Genomic DNA, 18,814 nt, shown 5'->3' on the forward strand with positions numbered 1-18,814 from the left:
TCCAAGTTGAACCTTTTATTGCAATTTTGTGTAGAAAAATATATTATTTTTTAAAGAGTCTCCTGTTGAACTTCTGGCTTTTCTGCTGGTTGGATGCTGGGGCGGCATCACACTTCACTTCCGCCTGGTTCCTATGGGAGAAAAAATATGAAACATTCATTGAGTCGCTACAAATAACGTCATCCATTGGAAATGATCGAAAAAACATGAAATCAAGCAACAACAGCGCAACCACCCAGTTTTCCCAGGCTGTCTCCCGTCCCAGCACTAACCAGGCCCGTCCATGGCCACAAGCAAAAATAAAATAGAAAATGTTTAACCCAGTTTTCTCCCCGAATTACCTCCCTTGGCTCATCTCTGCAACTTCTCAATTGGCTTGGAAGAGGCAAAGGTCGAGTCATGCGTCCTCCGAGACATGACCCGCCCGACCCCCTACTTACCACACTGCTCGCTTAACCCAGATCAGCCTCAATGTGTGGGAGGAAAAACTGTTAGACTGAAAACCAGTCAGCGTGTCACTAGAGCACGATGAGTCAAGGAGAACCCCACCATCCAAACCCTCCCCTACCACGGACGGCGCTGGGCCAATTGTGCGCAGTCCTATGGGGCTCCCGGTCACAGCCGGTTGTGACACAAGCACGGGATCAAACCTCAGGCTGTAGAGTGGTGCCTCAGCACTGCAGTTCTTTTGACCACTGCGCCATTCAGGAACAAGCAACCACACTATTTAAACTAACGTGTTTGAGAATAGTTCAACCAACCTGCAGATCCATTTCCTTGCTTTAGGATAGACCATATCCTTGTTTTAGGATGGACCAGAGGCACCCCTGCACAGGTTTGAACAGACATCAGTCTCTTCAGTTAACCTGCAACAACAAAAGAAAAACATAAGTCAACAACTTCCACTAAGAATGAAGCAACATTGTCAAAAATCAGGGGGAGTCCGGGAGTGCACGCTCACACCTCCCACCAAAAACATTTCCATTTGTTTAATATGAGCACTTAAGACTTAAGGCTTCAAAAAGGTAAACAATGTCTTAGCAACATGACATCAATTCAGACTAGTGCCCTTTGGTGCAATGACTAAAAGGCTTCCATCTAGCCCCTCTGCAGGTAGCTTACCATATGTTAAACCAGGAGCAGCTCCTCAGCCTCCTACAATCACTCGAGGCCCCTGCAGTAAGAGAGAAACAATGAGCTCAAAGCTATGAATTTCAGAAATGTATCCTAAGACACTAGTACACAAATAACTGTAGATATGAGTGCTAAACTACAGGGATGTAGAGGACTTGAAAGTGGATTAGGCTTTTTGGAATTTAAATTACAAAAACTACAGTACATGCATGCACTAGATGTAAATGACAGTTTAAAATGTTAAAAGAACTTGTGCCAATTAATGTCAGACATTACAAAAAAAAAATGAAGTAAATTTTGACATACAGCGGGGAGAAGTATTTGATAACCAGCAAAATATGCAGTGTTTCCTACTTACAAAGCATGTAGGTCTGTAATTTTTTACCATAGGTACACTTCAACCATGAGAGATTGAATCTAAAACAAAAATCCAGAAAATCACATTGTATGATTTTTAAGCAATTCATTTGCATTTTATTGCATGACAAGTATTTGATCATCTACCAACCAGTAAGAATTCCGGATCTCACAGACCTGTTAGTTTTACTTTTAGAAGCCCTTCTGTTCTCCACTCATAACCTGTATTAACTGCATCTGTTTGAACTCGCTACCTGTATAAAAGACATCTGTCCACACACTCAATCAAACAGACTCCAACCTCTCCACAATGGCCAAGACCAGAGAGCTGTGTAAGGACATCAGGGATAAAATTGTAGACCTGCACAAGGCTGGGATTGGCTACAGGACAATAGGCAAGCAGCTTGTTGAGAAGGCAACAACTGTTGGCTCAATTATTAGAAAATGGAAGATGTTCAAGATGACAGTCAATCACCCTCAGTCTGGGGCTCCATGCAAGATCTCACCTCGTGGGGCATCAATGATCATGAGGAAGGTGAGGGATCAGCCCAGAACTACACGGCAGGACCTGGTCAATGACCTGAAGAGACCTGGGACCACAGTCTCATAGAAGACCATTAGTAACACACTACGCCGTCATAGATTAAAATACTGCAGCGCACGCAAGGTCCCCCTGCTCAAGCCAGCGCATGACCAGGCCCGTCTGAAATTTGCCAATGACCATCTGGATGATCCAGAGAAAGAATTTGAGAAGGTCATGTGGTCTGATGAGACAAAAATAGAGCTTTTCGGTCTAAACTGCACTTGCCGTGTCTGGAGGAAGAAGGATGAGTACAACCCCAAGAAAACCATCCCAACCATGAAGCATGGAGGTGGAAATATCATTGGGCATGCTTTTCTACAAAAGGGGACAGGACGACTGCACCGTATTGAGGGGAGGATGGATGGGGGGGGCATGTATCGCAAGATCTTGGCCAACAACCTCCTTCCCTCAGTAAGAGCATTGAAGATGGGCCGTGGCTGGGTCTTCCAGCAAGACAACGACCCGAAACACACAGCCAGGGCAACTAAGGAGTGGCTCCGTAAGAAGCATCAAGGTCCTGGAGTGACTTTGTCAGTCACCAGACCTGAACCAAATAGAACATCTTTGGAGGGAGCTGAAAGTCCGTATTGCCCAGCGACAGCCCTGAAACCTGAAGCATCTGGAGAAGGTCTGTATGGAGGAGTGGGCCAAAAAACCTGGTCAAGAACTACAGGAAACATATGATCTCTGTAATTGAAAACATAGGTTTCTGTATCAAATATTAAGTTCTGCTTTTCTGATGTATCAAATTCTTGTCATGCAATAAAATGTAAATTAATTACTTAAAAATCATACAATGTGATTTTCTGGAATTTTGTTTTAGATTCCGTCTCTCACAGTTGAAGTGTACCTATGATAAAAATGATAGAACTCTACATGCTTTGTAAGTAACAAAACCTGCAGAATCGGCAGTGTATCAAATACTTGTTCTCCCCACTGGAGTTAGCTATGTAGGCTACGTCACTTTATAGCAAAATTTATTAACTCCAGGGGGAACAGGCAAATGCATAAGAGCCATGACACCAATCATGCAAAAACATGAGGACTGAAAACAGTTACAAAGCAAGGTAAGCTTGACTTGGTTGACACTGGAAAAGTATTATTATAGCAAACCCCCCAAAACGTCAGGAGTTGCACCTATGAAGACGCTTTCACCTTTACATCATGATGGGCATTTGCGACGTCGGTCTTGCAGAACGAGTTTGGAAAAGGCATTGCCCTTTCCAGTAGAGGCCCTGAGGCCATGGAGGGTAGTTCTGGCATCACACTCTGAAGGGGATACGGAGGAGCAGACTGGCCACTCAAAGAGGAGACTCCCGAGGGGAAATGGATCACAGTGCAGACAGACACACTAGACAGCCCTAGGGCTGATTTCACTGCTCATGGTAGTTCTCTACACAAGACGCTTATAGTCCAAGATAACTAACACTAAGTTTGCTGCATGAGACACCGTTTACATACAAACTGCTACACCAAGGAGGTTGGCACAGTCCTTGTGAACTGAACCCTTTACAATTGGCTGGCTGGTCACTGGCTTGAGAATGTCACTGATATAAGACAGGAGGATTGATGATACCTCGAAGCATGAAATGCACTAGGGCTGTCCCCGACAAAATATATACATATAGGTCAACCTAGAGTAGTCGGTTCTTTCGACTAATCAATAGGCCAAACCTTGAAAAAGTGTATTTTCCCATATATAGACATGGCGTGTTTTAATCAAATCAACTATATGCACTGAGCTTGTCTGATGCTTTAAGCACACTGTTGGATGAAATAATTACGACAAATGACTAGAGGGACTCCGACCACAATTGATTTGTGCCGGGCAGGGCTCAGACCTGCTGCGCACAAAAAAAAATATATATAAGACAACGTTTGACTTGCACCCGTTGTGTCCTCCTCCCTGCTGCAGCGACCACCACAGAACAGTTTATCGTCAGTGTTGCTGAAGCAGCAACATAATTAGAGCCATTTCTGAATGAAAAGTTCAGTTACCCAAATGTTTAGGTTAAAACAATCCCTAAACCCTTGCTTGCTTTACGTGACACATGTAGGCCTATGCATCGCATGCACTTGACCAATGGGGCATGACCTATACAATATCATAATCACATCAATAAATTGGTTAGAAACTACTAACCCCATAACATGTGACAGCAAAATGGATGCAGAGCATGTGACAAATTAAGTCAAAACATGAATGTTTACTGGTTGCTCAGGTAAAAGGGGAAGTCAGATGTGTGGAATAACTGAATAGTTATGGAAAATCTTGGAGATCAAGAAAAGGAATATGCATATTATGGTGTGCCAAACTGGTGCGGTTTGATTCCAAACATTTGACTGTTTGGAAAAACGTAAACACTAACCAAATATGCATACCAGAAAGTATTTTTTTGTAAAGCCTTTTACAGCAAGACAAAAAACAGTCGCATGCATTTGTGAATGCAATTGCAGAAATAGAGTGGTTTATTAAATGTTTAGGCTAATTATTCAACGGTTGCTTTATTATTATTATAATATATTTTTTTGTACGCTTCATTGCATTTAAAATCCGAATAACTCGTACGCTGTGTGATGACATGAACAAAATTGTTGCTACAATGGCATGCATATATAGGCGTAAGAGCGCATCCTGTCTTAATACTGTAATTTACTTGAGCCTGTAATTTCTATATGTCATTTCTCACACACACACACACATACATAAAAATTACAGGCCCAAGTAAATTACAGTATTAAGACTAAACAGGATGCGCTCTTAGGCCTACAGCTCAATGTTGGTTATACAAGGCTGATATACTAAACCTAATGATAATGACATCACTTTTTATAATGATCATAATAATAATCAAGATCGAGGGTTATTATACATCCTTTCTGATCATTTGGAAGTGTACACACTAAATAAATAATACCAGAGGCTGTTCTAACAAAAAGTGTAACGCCTTTATTACAGCATATAGCAAAGACTAAAAACAGCCGAATTTGTGAAATTGTTTATTCCACGTGGTTGCATGGGAATAAGTAGGCTATTATTAACAGGCAACAGAAGCATGATCTGTCACACACGTACACTACCGTTTGAGGCCGCTTAGAGAATTTATATATGGCTCATTTGGGCTATTGATTAAAGACCTAATTAAGTTGGGATTTCCTCACTTTTCCTAGACAATTATGGCAAGGGCTGTTTCCTTGTTACCCAACTCCGCTGCTGCCTCCGCTGCATCTCTCTCAACACCAATGCATTTAACATTTCTATTATGCACATAACATGGTCTGGGAAAAGGCGGAAATTCAACATTTGCACACACTGTATATACTTTTCTGGTGTGTTATTGACTGTACGTTTGTTTATTTCATTTGTAACTGTTGTTTGTGTGTCGCACCACTTTGCTTCATCTTGGCCAGGTTGCAAATGAGAACTTGTTGTCAACTGGCCTACCCGGTTAAATAAAGGTGAAATAAATAAAATGAAATGAACAGAGGACTGATATTTCAAAACCGCTGACAGCGACCGCTTGCAAACGAGGGAGAAAGCGCATGTTAAAAAATATTATTTTAGTGTTGCACCATTGTCCTTCACAGTACAAAATTTCAGTAGAACATGTCTGAGAGTGATGGACTGAGCCATCCCCACAGGGCCTCCACAATGGATTTGTCCACTTAGACAGGCACGAACCAGACAGGTGTCTTGTACACCATTAACTTGTTTTTTTTTGCTGCTGCTCAACCAAGGAAATCTCGGTCAACATACACGGTCTATCGACCAAACAATCGACTAAATGGGGTCAGCCCTAAAATACACAAGGGGGGAACAGGCTGCCATTTTTGGACAGAGTCGCAGGTCTTTCCAAAGTACAGGAGAGAGAAAGAGAAACAGTGCCTTCTTGTGTATGGTAGTTACCACACTATAGTATCAAGTGAAGTGACCAAGTGCTCTTTATGAATAGCTAGGCTGTGAATGACCCAGATAGACCCAAACCCAGTCCCACAACTGTTCACCCGCCCAAGAAAAGCCCAGTGGATTAACGCTTGAAAATGACACGTTCTAGTTGATCTTAGCAATAGACCAAAGTCACATTCTACAAAAGTAGAGGCTGTTCCCAGCCTACTCAGTTGTCAAGTATAAAATTAAAATCAACAAGCTCATGTTTGCCATTTCCATTACAATCTCAGAGTACATAAATGAAAGCTGGGTGTAACAAAAGTCATAAGTCAAACTAAAACCTTCCTAAATGACCTAGGGGAGCAACTGAAAAAGTGTAAGAACCCATAATGATGAACCACGCCACCAAGCAAATCTGGAAATTGGAGGTTGCCGATCACATATGCCCCCCCCCCCACCCATGTGAAATCTATAGATTGCCTAATTTATTTATTTACTTATGTGAAATGTAACTCAGTAAAATCATTTAAATTGTTGCATGTATATAGATAGATCTCACAGCCCTTTGGTTTCACTAATAAATATGTTATGGCTTATGGTATAGGCTTATGAATACGCTTATAGTATAGGTCGAATGTGGTAGTCTGCCTATAACCGTCCTGAGTAGGCATATTACGCCATTCCTATTCAGAGATTAGAGAAATGTATCAAAAATGTGCTATTATCAGGCTGGAAAAACCCACCCGCACTCGGCCCCGTCCCACCTACTCAGCCAGTCACGAGCCATTATTGCGTGGCAACTGTGGCATACTTTTTACTAAATGGTACGTGCTAAATAGTATGCAGTTTAAGCACATAGTACGCTAGTATGGCTATTCGGACATAGCAAGTCTGAACCGCTGATAAAATACATTGACAATTACTCGTTAGGGGGTCTTTAAGGAGTTTCTTGGCCGTAACATTGAATCGACTGAGCAAATATCACTTGCCAGTGTTGCACTGTAGACATCCAAAAAAAGCCAGTAAACTTAGAGCACACGTCAAGTCGAAATGAACATGGTCATCAGGATGATTCTCACATCCCTAGACACACACATACAAAAAGTCTAGGTGCTGAATATTGCTTGAGTCAAAGCTATCGATTCTATATTGAAAATAACTAGTCCGACTTGAGTCAGAGTCCTGTGCTCGAGTACTATGATACACCTTAGCGGCTACATTTTGGCCTTGGTCTACATGATTTACGAAGTTCTGCAATAAAGGTAAAATAAATCATGTTCAAATATTAGGCAAACATTGGACAATGGACAAGCTTCACAAATGGCTTCCTCTATTACTTGATTAAACAGGAGGTCAAGATCAACAATAAAGCTACTCCCACCAAAAACCAAAAGTCCCTTCTACAGGGCCAAGGAACCAGGTAAATAAATAAAAAAATATATATATATAAATAAATATAATTGCCAGTAAACCCCCCCATTGCACTTGTCATTACAGCTTGAAAGAAGTCTCAACAAAAGGAGTTGTGTTGATTGAACCAAAGTCAAGTTGTGGGTATACACCACCACACACTATTTGTTGAGCCAGTGACACAGCAGTCCATATACAGTTTGTTTCATACAGAGACCAGCTTCAGTCAGAAATGAAGGAAAAATACCAGATACTGCAAAGGCTAAAAACACATTGCCACACGTTCACATACGGAGGGAGGAACGAGTACTGCACTGTGATTCCATTTTTCAGAAGTGTGATGCCAGAACCCCTGTACTGTCACATCACGTCAGGTGACAGAGGAAGTTAGAGCAGTACATGTTTGGCATTTAAACAAATCATGAACAGGAAAACTTACCTTTTCAGTGGCTCTGTAAGCATACCTCTCGCTGCACACAAGTCCAGGCTCTACTGTCCACTGACTTCTGCAGAACTACTCATCCTCAACGTAACCAACTGCCGGAGCCTTTACTTGGAGCCTCTACTGGGGAATGGGGCAGGCTGGCTGTTGGATTTTATTGCACAGCTACTGCACGCCCATGCACTCAAGACACTTGACAAAGACGAGCTTCTCGCTCCTTATAGGTTTCGCAGGTCTCCTCAGTCTGCTGAAGGGTGACTGGGAATAAGGGGAAGTTCTACTATAGACTTCCATCGGTTATACAAGTCTGGCAACTATTTCAGAGTACTTCAATAATCCATATAAAGCCAGGACAACAAATATATATAAATATATAAAACTAACTAAGGGGTGATCTACATTCCCACTACAGGTGCATAAACAAAGCTCGCTACATTAATTTTAACCATTAGTTTGTGTCCGGATCTGTGATTCCATCTGCAAACAGTATGACATGGCTGAGTTTAGGCAGGCAGCCCAATTCTTAAACCTTATCACCCACTAATTAGTCTTCTGACCAATCAGATCAGCTCTGAAAAGATCTGATGTGATTGGTCAAAAGAGCAATTAGTGGGGAAAATATCAGAATTGGGCTGCCTGTAAAAACAGCCCAACAGGCTGAAAAAAAGCAACCGTGGTCATTGCCTTTGTTAACATACGATCACCACAGATTGAGTTGAAATTTAATTTTAAAATGAGTCTGATCTTTCTTTCCCAGTACATTGCTACTTCTAGGCCTACGTCCCACCGAGTTGACTGTAGGTCAACATTACTATAGCAAGTTGATCAACATGGTGAGTAGTCCAGGAAGAGCTGACTAAGAGTTCACCTAGAAACATACACCCTATGAAACACAGCCAGATCCAGTCTTCTTGTTATTCGGCCATTCTGGCAAACTGGCTTCATTCATTGTATTCCAAATCACCTAGACATGTTGACAACACCCAGTTAGAATTTTAGATGGGGTGTCAGTTCCGATTTCAGTCACAGGGGGTTGCTATTTACTGTTCTGTTAAACAACCATTTCACCAACTGGAATCCCTGTTACATTACTGAAAACTGCTGAAAACCCTTCACTAAGGCAAGCCTCTTCATCAGGTTGGTCTGTGTAAGACAAGTCACGGGAGTAAACTGTATTAAGTGCCACTCAGTTAGGCCTAGGACTTCTTGTTTTAGAAATGTCTCCTTACACACTGCAACCTTTAAAGTGGCCAAACCTGTCAAAGAAGAAATGTACACAAAACAAACATACAGGAATAACATTGAATGTTTTATGGTATACATTACTTGTGTTAAGGTATCCAATCAGATTTGTTTAGACAACTGTTTTGATAAACAACCGTTTGTAGTCATTTGAGTAACATTGAGCACAACCACAATCAATCTTTGTGCTGTAATTGAAATTGTAATTGAAATTGACAAAATTCTAAGATCCTTTGAGTTCAAGTACACAGTGACTAGTGCAATTTCAACAGCGATGTAAAAAATATGGATGAGATTATTTTTAAACATCTCGTAGGAGCACAAGTTTGATCTTCAATAAATAAAAATGTAACTACACAGAAAATGTTCTCCATTCTCTGTAGCTTTCTTTGTAATTATATATCTATTTTTTTTGTTGCTTACATATCTACCCTTTGGTGTGCTGTGTCTTAAATCTCACAGATTTAGAGGTCTAATCAAGCAGTCTTAAAAATCAAGAAAATTTATTGCAAGGGGCTGGTGTTTTCATATCTCAACATCTTCATAAATACGTGAAAGATAATGTTGACAGTTTTTAAACAATGTGCCCTAATCCTAAAAGGGATAGCTTGGGGTTTTAGCAATGATGCTCTTTATATACTTCCCCAGTGAGACGTAAAATGGTGGTCACAAGTTAGTCTCTGTGTCCAGTATAAGAGGTCATTTTGGGAGGAAATGCTAACTAGCTTAGCGCAAGGACTTGAAGTCCAGGTACAGCTAGCATCCTCAAGAATTCTTCTTTGCACTAAGCTAGCACTAGTTAGCACTGGCTCACAAAACTACCTCTAACTTTATTCTTAATGGAAGTAAAATGGTAGGCAGAAATTAATCAGACCCTGGGGAAGTTGATAAAGGTCTTCATTGCTAAAACCCCAAGCTATCCCTTTAATGATGTTTCAGACCTAGCTGTCCAATCTGTTCATGTGAAACTTCAAAGTGACTATAGTCACTGGAATGAATCAGTTCACATCCCTTTTGGTTTATCAGTACTTAGGCTATGAAAGACAAAGAAATTCAGCGAAGGAGCCATAAATAAAATGGACAAAGCCGAAGGCTGAAAAGTTCTACGGTAGCTTGAAGGGTACCACTTCTCTCACAGTTCCCGTTTCTCATAATAACATGGCCATTTGAATTATGACCTAAGAACATCTGTCAGACAGTGGCTGAAACTGGAATTATTTAGGGTAACATTCTTAAATAGTTTTCATACATTTGTGTATGATATACATTCCAATTAAACAGATTGAATGATGCAATATCAAGAGACAGTGGATGAATCAAGTGCTGCTTTGAGATGTTAAATGTGGTCAGAGGACTTTCAACCAATACACGAGCCAAAACATACTACCTTTTTGTCAACGCAAAGAAAGCAGCACAGTTGTCAACAACCATAACACTTCATTTAGAGCTAAACAACAATTATACTTTTAAAACAGTTCTTAATTTAAGTCAAAGGGAATTTAAAAAATCTGAAATTTTTATAAACAAACTATTCTAGTAGCATTAATCACGTTTGACACCAGCACTGCTCATTTCCATTGTCAAAATTGGGCCCCAAAAGTACAATTTCTACTAGGCCTAATTGTGCTCTAAAATGTCAACTTTCTTTATCAATACTGTCCAGTATGCATATGCTGTTCCATTTAGTTCACATGGTGATCATTTACATTATAAAGTTGCTGTTCACCCCCGGCGCCCAACATAAACATCTAGGGAAAAAAGCTTGTCAACTCTTGCTGGGCTTATTTAGGATAACTACTCAAAATTGGGTTAAAATAAACTTTAAGAAGGTTTGGAAAGAACCAAATTAGGTCTTTATTGTAAAGTTACATGTTTTTAGTTCAAATCTTAAATGGCACAAAACACAGCCATAGAAAGGTGAGAAAAGTTTACACTTATCACCATTTACGACACGGGCACGATACAACTGGAAAGAAAGTTATACATAGGTGGGATAGCGCTATGTGATTACTGAGGGTGACCAATTCATCAAAGTCACACTACAAATACAAAAGAAAAAAAGAAAAACCTAACTTGCCATAAAATGAATGAGTCCTCGGGCTAAAGTGCAAGAACACTTTCAACTTAAATATAACAATGACTCAATGTGAAGATGTTCAGAGAACCTACACAAAAACACTGCTATGAGGGACACTGAAAAGATTTAAAAGCGGGGCTTCTTGGCAGGCCCATCAAACTCCTCACGGACCCTGCCAAACCCTTGGTTGTTAGGACCCATTGCCCCCCGGCCTCCCTGAGGGAAGTTCCGCTCGTTGCGCTATAGGGATCAACAACCATACCAAGGAAGCAGATTGAGGGGGTGAGGGGAAGGCAGTGCGATGGCACGCAGTTCAAGTCCATATTCAGGGGAGAAGTGTGTGTGGGGGGGGTAGAAAGAGAGTTGGGTTTGTTTGAGAGCCATGACAAAATAAACAGCAGAAGACATGTCCAAGGGAAACGTTCGTTGAAATAGTTCCAATACGTAGATCCACAGGTGCCACAGGTAACATACGGAGAAGGAAGAAAGGGTAATGTTTTCGTTAGTTATGTCCTACCATAGTTTGCTGTGCATGCCAAAGGCTGGGCTACATCACTCACTACTGGCATCATATGGAGCATTGAGGGGAAGCCTGCCAGTTTGCTATGGCCCGAAGGCTCAAAGATTAAGTATAATGCCAAAATGTACAGGTTGGCCAGACTGGTCTGTTGATAAATGTACTTCAGTGCTATACTTCCACTTTCTTAAACGCTTTAAAAAAAAATACTTATATCAGGCCTATTTTCAGATACAGCTGTAACCCCATTGTTGCTCGTCTTGCCTCTATTGCTTAATTACACAAGTAATACTGAACTACAGTATTGCTGGCCTGCCAAAGAGCAATAAAAATGGGAAATCTGATTTTAATCAATGAGCCTACATCAAGTCTTGCCCAGTTGTTAAATTTAACTTTCATAGCCTTAGTAAAAAAAAAACAGAACTTAAGGCAGGAATTAATTTCACATTACAAACTACAAGCTTGAGTCTACTGGCTGACCATAGACGAGGCCTAATTCAAATAGCTGTTCATTGGCCTAATCCTGCCATGTTATTCGGTTGGTCAATGCTTTATAGTGCCATTTCTCCAACCATACCTTCTACAATTTACTATGCATCACATATGTGTAAATATGCCGTCAGTTGGGCAAATGATGCCAACACTGGTTAAGACTCTTTTCACTGAAGTTCCACAGCGTTTGTGGCAAATCCTGATCTTAGTTCCTGGACCAAAAAGACCTTGGTTCATTTTGTATACACACACACACACACACAACGGTCACCCTGCTCCTGCACAACACAATCTTATCATTCTTAAGTGCTACATTTTTTATGTAAATGGCATGTTTTAGGGTCTACACACTAAAATGATTTGGCTTGTTTTTGAGAATAGTGCAGCAGCCGCAATTCACTTCCTCGTTGCTCAGTCTCAGGGCATGCAAAAGACACGAAGAAAAACAAAATAAATTACCAAATGTCCTTTTAGAAACAGACACTCCAAGTATAGGGATATAGGTCTTTAGATGAACACATGACATGGTATCATTCCCAACTTTATATTACTTTTTTTTTGGGACTTTAGACCTACCAGCGTTGCTGCACTGTCTTTGCCCATGTACTACAGGGACACGCTCAGCATTGCACAGCTTCATGGGGAACTAAACCAAAACGGATTAGAAACGGGTTGGAACTAGAGGTTGACCGATTAATCGGAATGGCAGATTAATTAGGGCCGATTTCAAGTTTTCATAACAAATCGGGGGAATTTTTTTTTATATACCTTTATTTAACTAGGCAAGTCAGTTAAGAACACATTCTTATTTTCAATGACGGCCTAGGAACAGTGGGTTAACTGCCTCGTTCAGGGGCAGAATGAGATTTTCACCTTGTCAGCTCGGGGGATCCAATCTTGCAACCTTACAGTTAACTAGTCTAAAACAATAATGACCTGCCTCTCACTCGTTGCACTCCACAAGGAGACTGCCTGTTACGCGAATTCAGTAAGCCCAAGTAAGTTGCTAGCTAGCATTAAACTTACCAATCAATCATAATTAAACAATCAATCATAATCACAAGTTAACTACACATGGTTGATGATATTATCTAGCGTGTCCTGCGTTGCATATAATCTGACTGAGCATACAAGCATCTAAGTATCTGACTGAGCGGTGGTAGGCAGAAGCAGGCGCGTAAACATTCATTCAAAAAGCACTTTCGTGTGTTTTGCCAGCAGCTCTTCGTTGTGCGTCAAGCCTTGCGCTGTTTATGACTTCAAGCCTATCAACTCCCGAGATGAGGCTGGTGTAACCGAAATGAAACGGCTAGCTAGTTAGCGCGCGCTAATAGCGTTTCAAACGTCACTCGCTCAGAGCCTTCTAGTAGTTGTTCCCCTTGCTCTGCATGGGTAACGCTGCGTCGATGGTGGCTGTTGTCGTTGTGTTGCTGGTTCGAGCCCAGGTAGAGGCGAGGAGAGGGACGGAAGCTACACCGTTACACTGTCAATACTAAAGAGCCTATAAGAACATCCAATAGTCAAAGGTATATGAAATACAAATGGTATAGAGGGAAATAGTCCTATAATTCCTATAATAACTACAACCTAAAACTTCTTACCTGGGAATATTGAAGACTCATGTTAAAAAGAATCACCAGCTTCATATGTTCTCATGTTCTGTGCAAGGAACTGAAACGTTTGCTTTCTTACATGATTTAGATGCACTATTGTAAAGTGGCTGTTCCACTGGATGTCAGAAGGTGAATTCACCAATTTGTAAGTCGCTCTGGATAAGAGCGTCTGCTAAATGACTTAAATGTAAATGTCTTACATGGCACATATTGCACTTTTACTTTCTTCTCCAACACTTTGTTTTTGCATTATTTAAACCAAATTGAACACGTTTCATTATTTGAGGCTAAATTGATTTTATTGATGTATTATATAAAGTTAAAATAAGTGTTCATTGAGTATTGTTTTAATTGTCATTATTACAAATAAAATAAACCGATTAATCCGTATCAGCCTTTTTGGGCCTCCAATAATCGGCATCGGCGTTGAAAAACCATAATCGGTCGACCTCAAGTTGGAACCCAAATTATTTCCCCAATCTTTTCCTTCTGAATATATAATTTCTCTGTTCTATTTCACTGCTCCAACCATCAAAACCATAAACAATTGCAGGTTCATTTACTTATTTTTTGTTCCTTTTTGAAACCTTCAGATGTAAAGTTCCCTGTTCAGGGGACCTGCAAGGTTCTGGTACCAACCAAAACATTTACGCTTATTAATCAATCTGTGAATGTAAATTTTAAAAGGTGAGATTTAAACCTTTGAGTATGTAGCATTACTAGTTATTGTTTTAATTTGGATCACATTGATTACACTTAATTGGTTAAACCCCTGGAATTTTTAAAATTTTGTGCGACAAACAACTTCAATCAGTGCGGATAGAGCAGTGTGCTATTGAACGGGTCAGCGAGTTAATCTGTATAGTAAAGTCGTTAAGATCTAATTCTATTTTGCCGTAAACAGCATGGTTTAATCATAATTAAAGAAAAACTGTGCCAGTCACAGTGAGGGTGCGAGATGCAACTTAAATGAGAAAGCGTGCCTTGAAGCGCTGGGCATCTTATCACATGCATGATCTGAATTAATCCCACAATTATACATACGGAGAGGCTTCTATGGAGGGACTTTGAATGTCTGAAATTCTGAGTTGGTTTAACGTTGGACAAGAGCAAACATTAGTTCGCAAGCTTCTGTGCGCAGTGCAGCACTATAAAAACACATCTTACCTTACTGTAGTTAAAGACACCCTACGCTCCACCATTTCCTGGTTGCTAAAAGCCTAATTTCAGTTTGACAAAACAAGCAAGTAAAGCTAACCATTGTACCATCTAAACCGCTGCAAAAAAATGATCTAGAAGCAAAAATATTGTATTCAAGCTGGTGTACAAACCCAAAAGTAAAAGATGCAAAAACAAAACTTAAGAACGAGAAGCATAGAAAGTACACATGGAACAGATATACCGCTTCTTAGATGACCTTTCAATGAGATTGACAACTCTCCAACACATTATGTTAATTTGGTAATGTCGCCCAAACGGTTAATTACTGCAGCTTTAATAAATACAATGTGAAACATCATATAGTATCTAACTTAACTAGCAAATCCATTCTTTTAAACATCTCCCTAATTTCCAAATCATGCATCAGTAGGCTACAGTAACTAACCTATTCTTCAGAGGGGAAACACACGCACAGATTTCCAGCTGGCAGGCAGAGGCTGGAATAAGTTTCAGTGAAGGCTTTGCATAGGAGCTTTGTTCTAATTATTGTGGGACCAATTTTTTTTTTATAGCCCAGAACGTAAAATTACATTATTAACCGGTTCCCATGCTTTAAGAATAATGGTTCTGTTCCGGAACAGTATAGATCACATTTGGTTCCAGTTTGCAGTCTGTTCCCTGAACCGATTCCAAACCTGGATTAGAATGTTGTGGAAAAAGGTTCGGAATACCACAATTTCATGTGTACACATCTGAAGACCTATACAACTACACTGAGAGCGTGTCCATTTCTTAAAATACATATTTGAGTACTTTTGCTACCATCTTTTGTGCGACCCGATATGGCACAACGAGCAATCAAGAAGTGTATCGCAGCTTGGGTAAGTGTCAAAAACAAGCCAAAACGCAACAAAATAAAAAAAGGTGTCTGGACCCTTCTAGAACATTCCATTTACATCAGAAATAGAGATTGACTTTAGAAATAGGAAAATCCTCCTTTCAGGTGTTCTACAAGTTTGTAGACAGAGCCCCCCACACTTTAAAATGCCAAAACTCAAAATGAGTTATCACATACAGGTATGTTGATCTAGGCACATGGTGTAAAAAGTGTATGTATTGATTGATCATTCTATTTGGAAGGTAGTCGTAGCCGTATCAGTCCTTTTGTTCAAACTAATAAATACTTGGTCGATTAATGGTAGTTCTACTGTGAACTTGACTAAATGGATCCTGATTTGTCATAGCTTCCATGTGTGTATCGGCAAGAACAGCTAGTCAAGCCAGTAACATGTCTACTAGCCATCTTACATTCTGGGTAAGAGGATCTCTGCTATCACTGCACTAAAAAAGTTAGGTTCATACTGCATTGCTTGCAGTGAAGAACAGAAAAACGGATGTAGTGCTATCAGTAAGAAATACACTAGATACGTTGTCGAACTGTACAAACCATTATTGAATACCAATAACTGCTCACCCATTGCAAAAGCAGCCGACCAGCTGTTGTTTTTCTATCAGATCGTTTGCCACCCTTACGTCAAAATAGCTGTGTTCCATTACATTAATTGATATATCCTTGACAGTATAACAATTTATACAAAGCACAAGCTGTATCCATTTTAATGGACTTGAACAGCTTTGCGTCAGACCATATCTAAGTTACCAACCAGACATCTAACTGGTCAACTTACTAATTGTATGTAACCTATAACACAAAAGGACATTAATACACCTGCCTGCCATAGGCCTAATGTGGATGCCTTAACCACATTCTGGGCATTATTTCACCCACAGGGTACAAATAGTACAGGTATCCAGCAAGCAGTCCCAGGGCAATGCCTGTCACCATCAGTTCTTCGTATTGTGTTTTGCAAGTTGCACTAAAAGAGCTTACTCATTAGCTTAATGTTATGTCAAAAGACATGTTTGCTTCAAAATGCAACCTGCACTAAAAACCCCATCATTTGAATTGCTTGGACATGGTGGTGGCCGGGAAAATGTTAAAACAACTGCCATGCCACAAGAGAACATTGCAGGAAGTTCCCTTTTCACACTGAAGCCCCGAAAAAAATACTTCCAGGTTACACCGAGACACCATCTATACCATTTCATGTGATCGCTTGACGTTCAATGACAGTATGGGAAAGTTTCAACTAAAAAGGTTTTCCACCAAAAAAATGCTGTCAGATGACATCTTTCCACTTGCCAAGAAAATGTGCCTGTCTGGCTCACACAAGACAGGGCTTGCAATAGGTCTATTAAACAAAGTAGGAGCTTTAAGAAAGCAATTCACTGGGTTTAGTACAGGTTGATTATTTTCAGCTGAGAAACAGGCTGTAAGAATGGAGGAACTGAGGGGACATGCTGCTGCTGAAAGCTGCTACGCACAAATTTAATATCGACATGGTACAGACGCCTATGAAGACACTGTCAGCACACAAGCTTCAAACCTGGGCCGACTGGAGCAAAACCATCCACTTCACTCTCCCAGATGACAACTACAGCAACCAGTAGAGGAAACCACCCCCAATTAGTCTTCTACTCCATTTGGAATACATTACCATTTCGTTGGGCATCATGGCTCCCCCAGCGTTAGGTCCACCCATGCCTTGGAGTCCCATGGGGAACTTCTGGTTGGGTGAGCCAAATTGATTGTCTAGTTGGGACAACAGGACTACATGTCAAACATTACAATGGGTCATGGCAGCCCTTAGGGGTCAATGTTGTCATATATGTTTATAAAGCAGTCTCAAACTTCTTACCCTCATTGCAAAACAACAAGCCGAAAATAAATCTATTTTTTATTTTACAAATCCTTAAAAATATAAAGATTCACTACTCACCAGCCATGCCCATGGCGCCACCCTGAGTCAATCTCATATCCCTCTGTAAAATCAATACCGTAAGAACACGCATTTTCCTCAAATGCAAATGTAAAGGTCAGAATGGTGATACGGTACTCTGCTCAGCTTACATTGTCCATGAAGTTCCCACTTCTGTAGGCCTCCTCCCGCTTGCGCCGGATTTGCTCCTCAATCTCCCTCTGGCGGAGCGTCTCCTCCTCACGTATGCGACGTTCCTCTTCCTGCCTGTGAAGCACACTGCCACGTTTTAGTAACACTCCAATAAATTGTGTGTTAAACAGTTATTCAAACCAGTTTCAATACCTGAGCTGCATCTCTTTCCTCTTCTGCATCTCCGCACTGTGCATCTCCTCCATGCGTCGTAGCTCCTCCTCACGCCTCAGCAGATCTAAACAGTGTACGAACATACATGTAAGACACAGCAACATCTAACTAGCCTTCCATTTTGAGAAGGGGGTGTTTCTGGTCCAGTTAAGCTTGCCTTGGCGGATCATGTTGGCCTGGTGCACATGGAAAGCATCGTCCATCTCGCCCTCCAGTTTCTCACGGGCTTCGCGGATGTTCTTCTCCACTTGCTGGCGCTGCTGCTTCTCCATGTCGTCCAGGGACTTCCAACGCTTTGAGTACTCAAACTCAAAAGTGCCAGGACGGGCAAACCTGGGAGGCTCCTCCCGCTCCCTGCAGGTGTTAGAATAGAAACCAACTTGTAATCAAGAAATACAACAAAAAGTGGTACTCAAGAGGGGTAATCATTCTCTGAAAAATCAACCGCAATAGGTCTTTAACTGTGGTATCTGCTAACCCAACCCCCGACCTCTGGTAAACACTACACAGTGACTTTAGCCCAATGAGTACCCACTGTACTGCAGGCACATTTGGACTTCTTGGGGGTAGATACTTTTTACCCCACTCTCTCCCCAACTTCGTAATATCCACTTCGGCACTTCGTCGTGTCCTGTTGCTACAACTCCCGTACAGACTGGGGAGAGGTGAAGCTTGAGAGCCATGGGTCCACCAAACCCTCCCTTAACGCGGA

General features: G+C 40.9%; 1 protein-coding gene across 2 annotated transcripts in view; it reads right to left on the reverse strand.

The window, feature by feature from the left end:
- Positions 1 to 18,814, reverse strand: part of LOC135552289 (splicing factor, proline- and glutamine-rich-like) — a 28,696-nt gene continuing 9,882 nt past the window's right edge. The window contains exons 5-12 of one of the 2 annotated variants that reach the window (XM_064983828.1): positions 18,260 to 18,456; positions 18,082 to 18,166; positions 17,889 to 18,003; positions 17,758 to 17,800; positions 17,476 to 17,570; positions 1,123 to 1,174; positions 762 to 866; positions 1 to 131 (exon numbers count right to left, since the gene is read on the reverse strand). In XM_064983828.1, coding sequence (XP_064839900.1) covers positions 1,148 to 1,174; positions 17,476 to 17,570; positions 17,758 to 17,800; positions 17,889 to 18,003; positions 18,082 to 18,166; positions 18,260 to 18,456 — 562 coding nt within the window. In that variant the 3' untranslated portion in view covers positions 1 to 131; positions 762 to 866; positions 1,123 to 1,147. Of the gene's footprint in view, positions 132 to 761; positions 867 to 1,122; positions 11,375 to 17,475; positions 17,571 to 17,757; positions 17,801 to 17,888; positions 18,004 to 18,081; positions 18,167 to 18,259; positions 18,457 to 18,814 lie in introns of both variants that reach the window. The other variant, XM_064983827.1, reaches the window with a different exon arrangement.

This window comes from Oncorhynchus masou, chromosome 13 (genome assembly GCF_036934945.1).
Source record: "Oncorhynchus masou masou isolate Uvic2021 chromosome 13, UVic_Omas_1.1, whole genome shotgun sequence".
In the NCBI taxonomy this organism is placed as follows: Eukaryota; Metazoa; Chordata; class Actinopteri; order Salmoniformes; family Salmonidae; genus Oncorhynchus; species Oncorhynchus masou.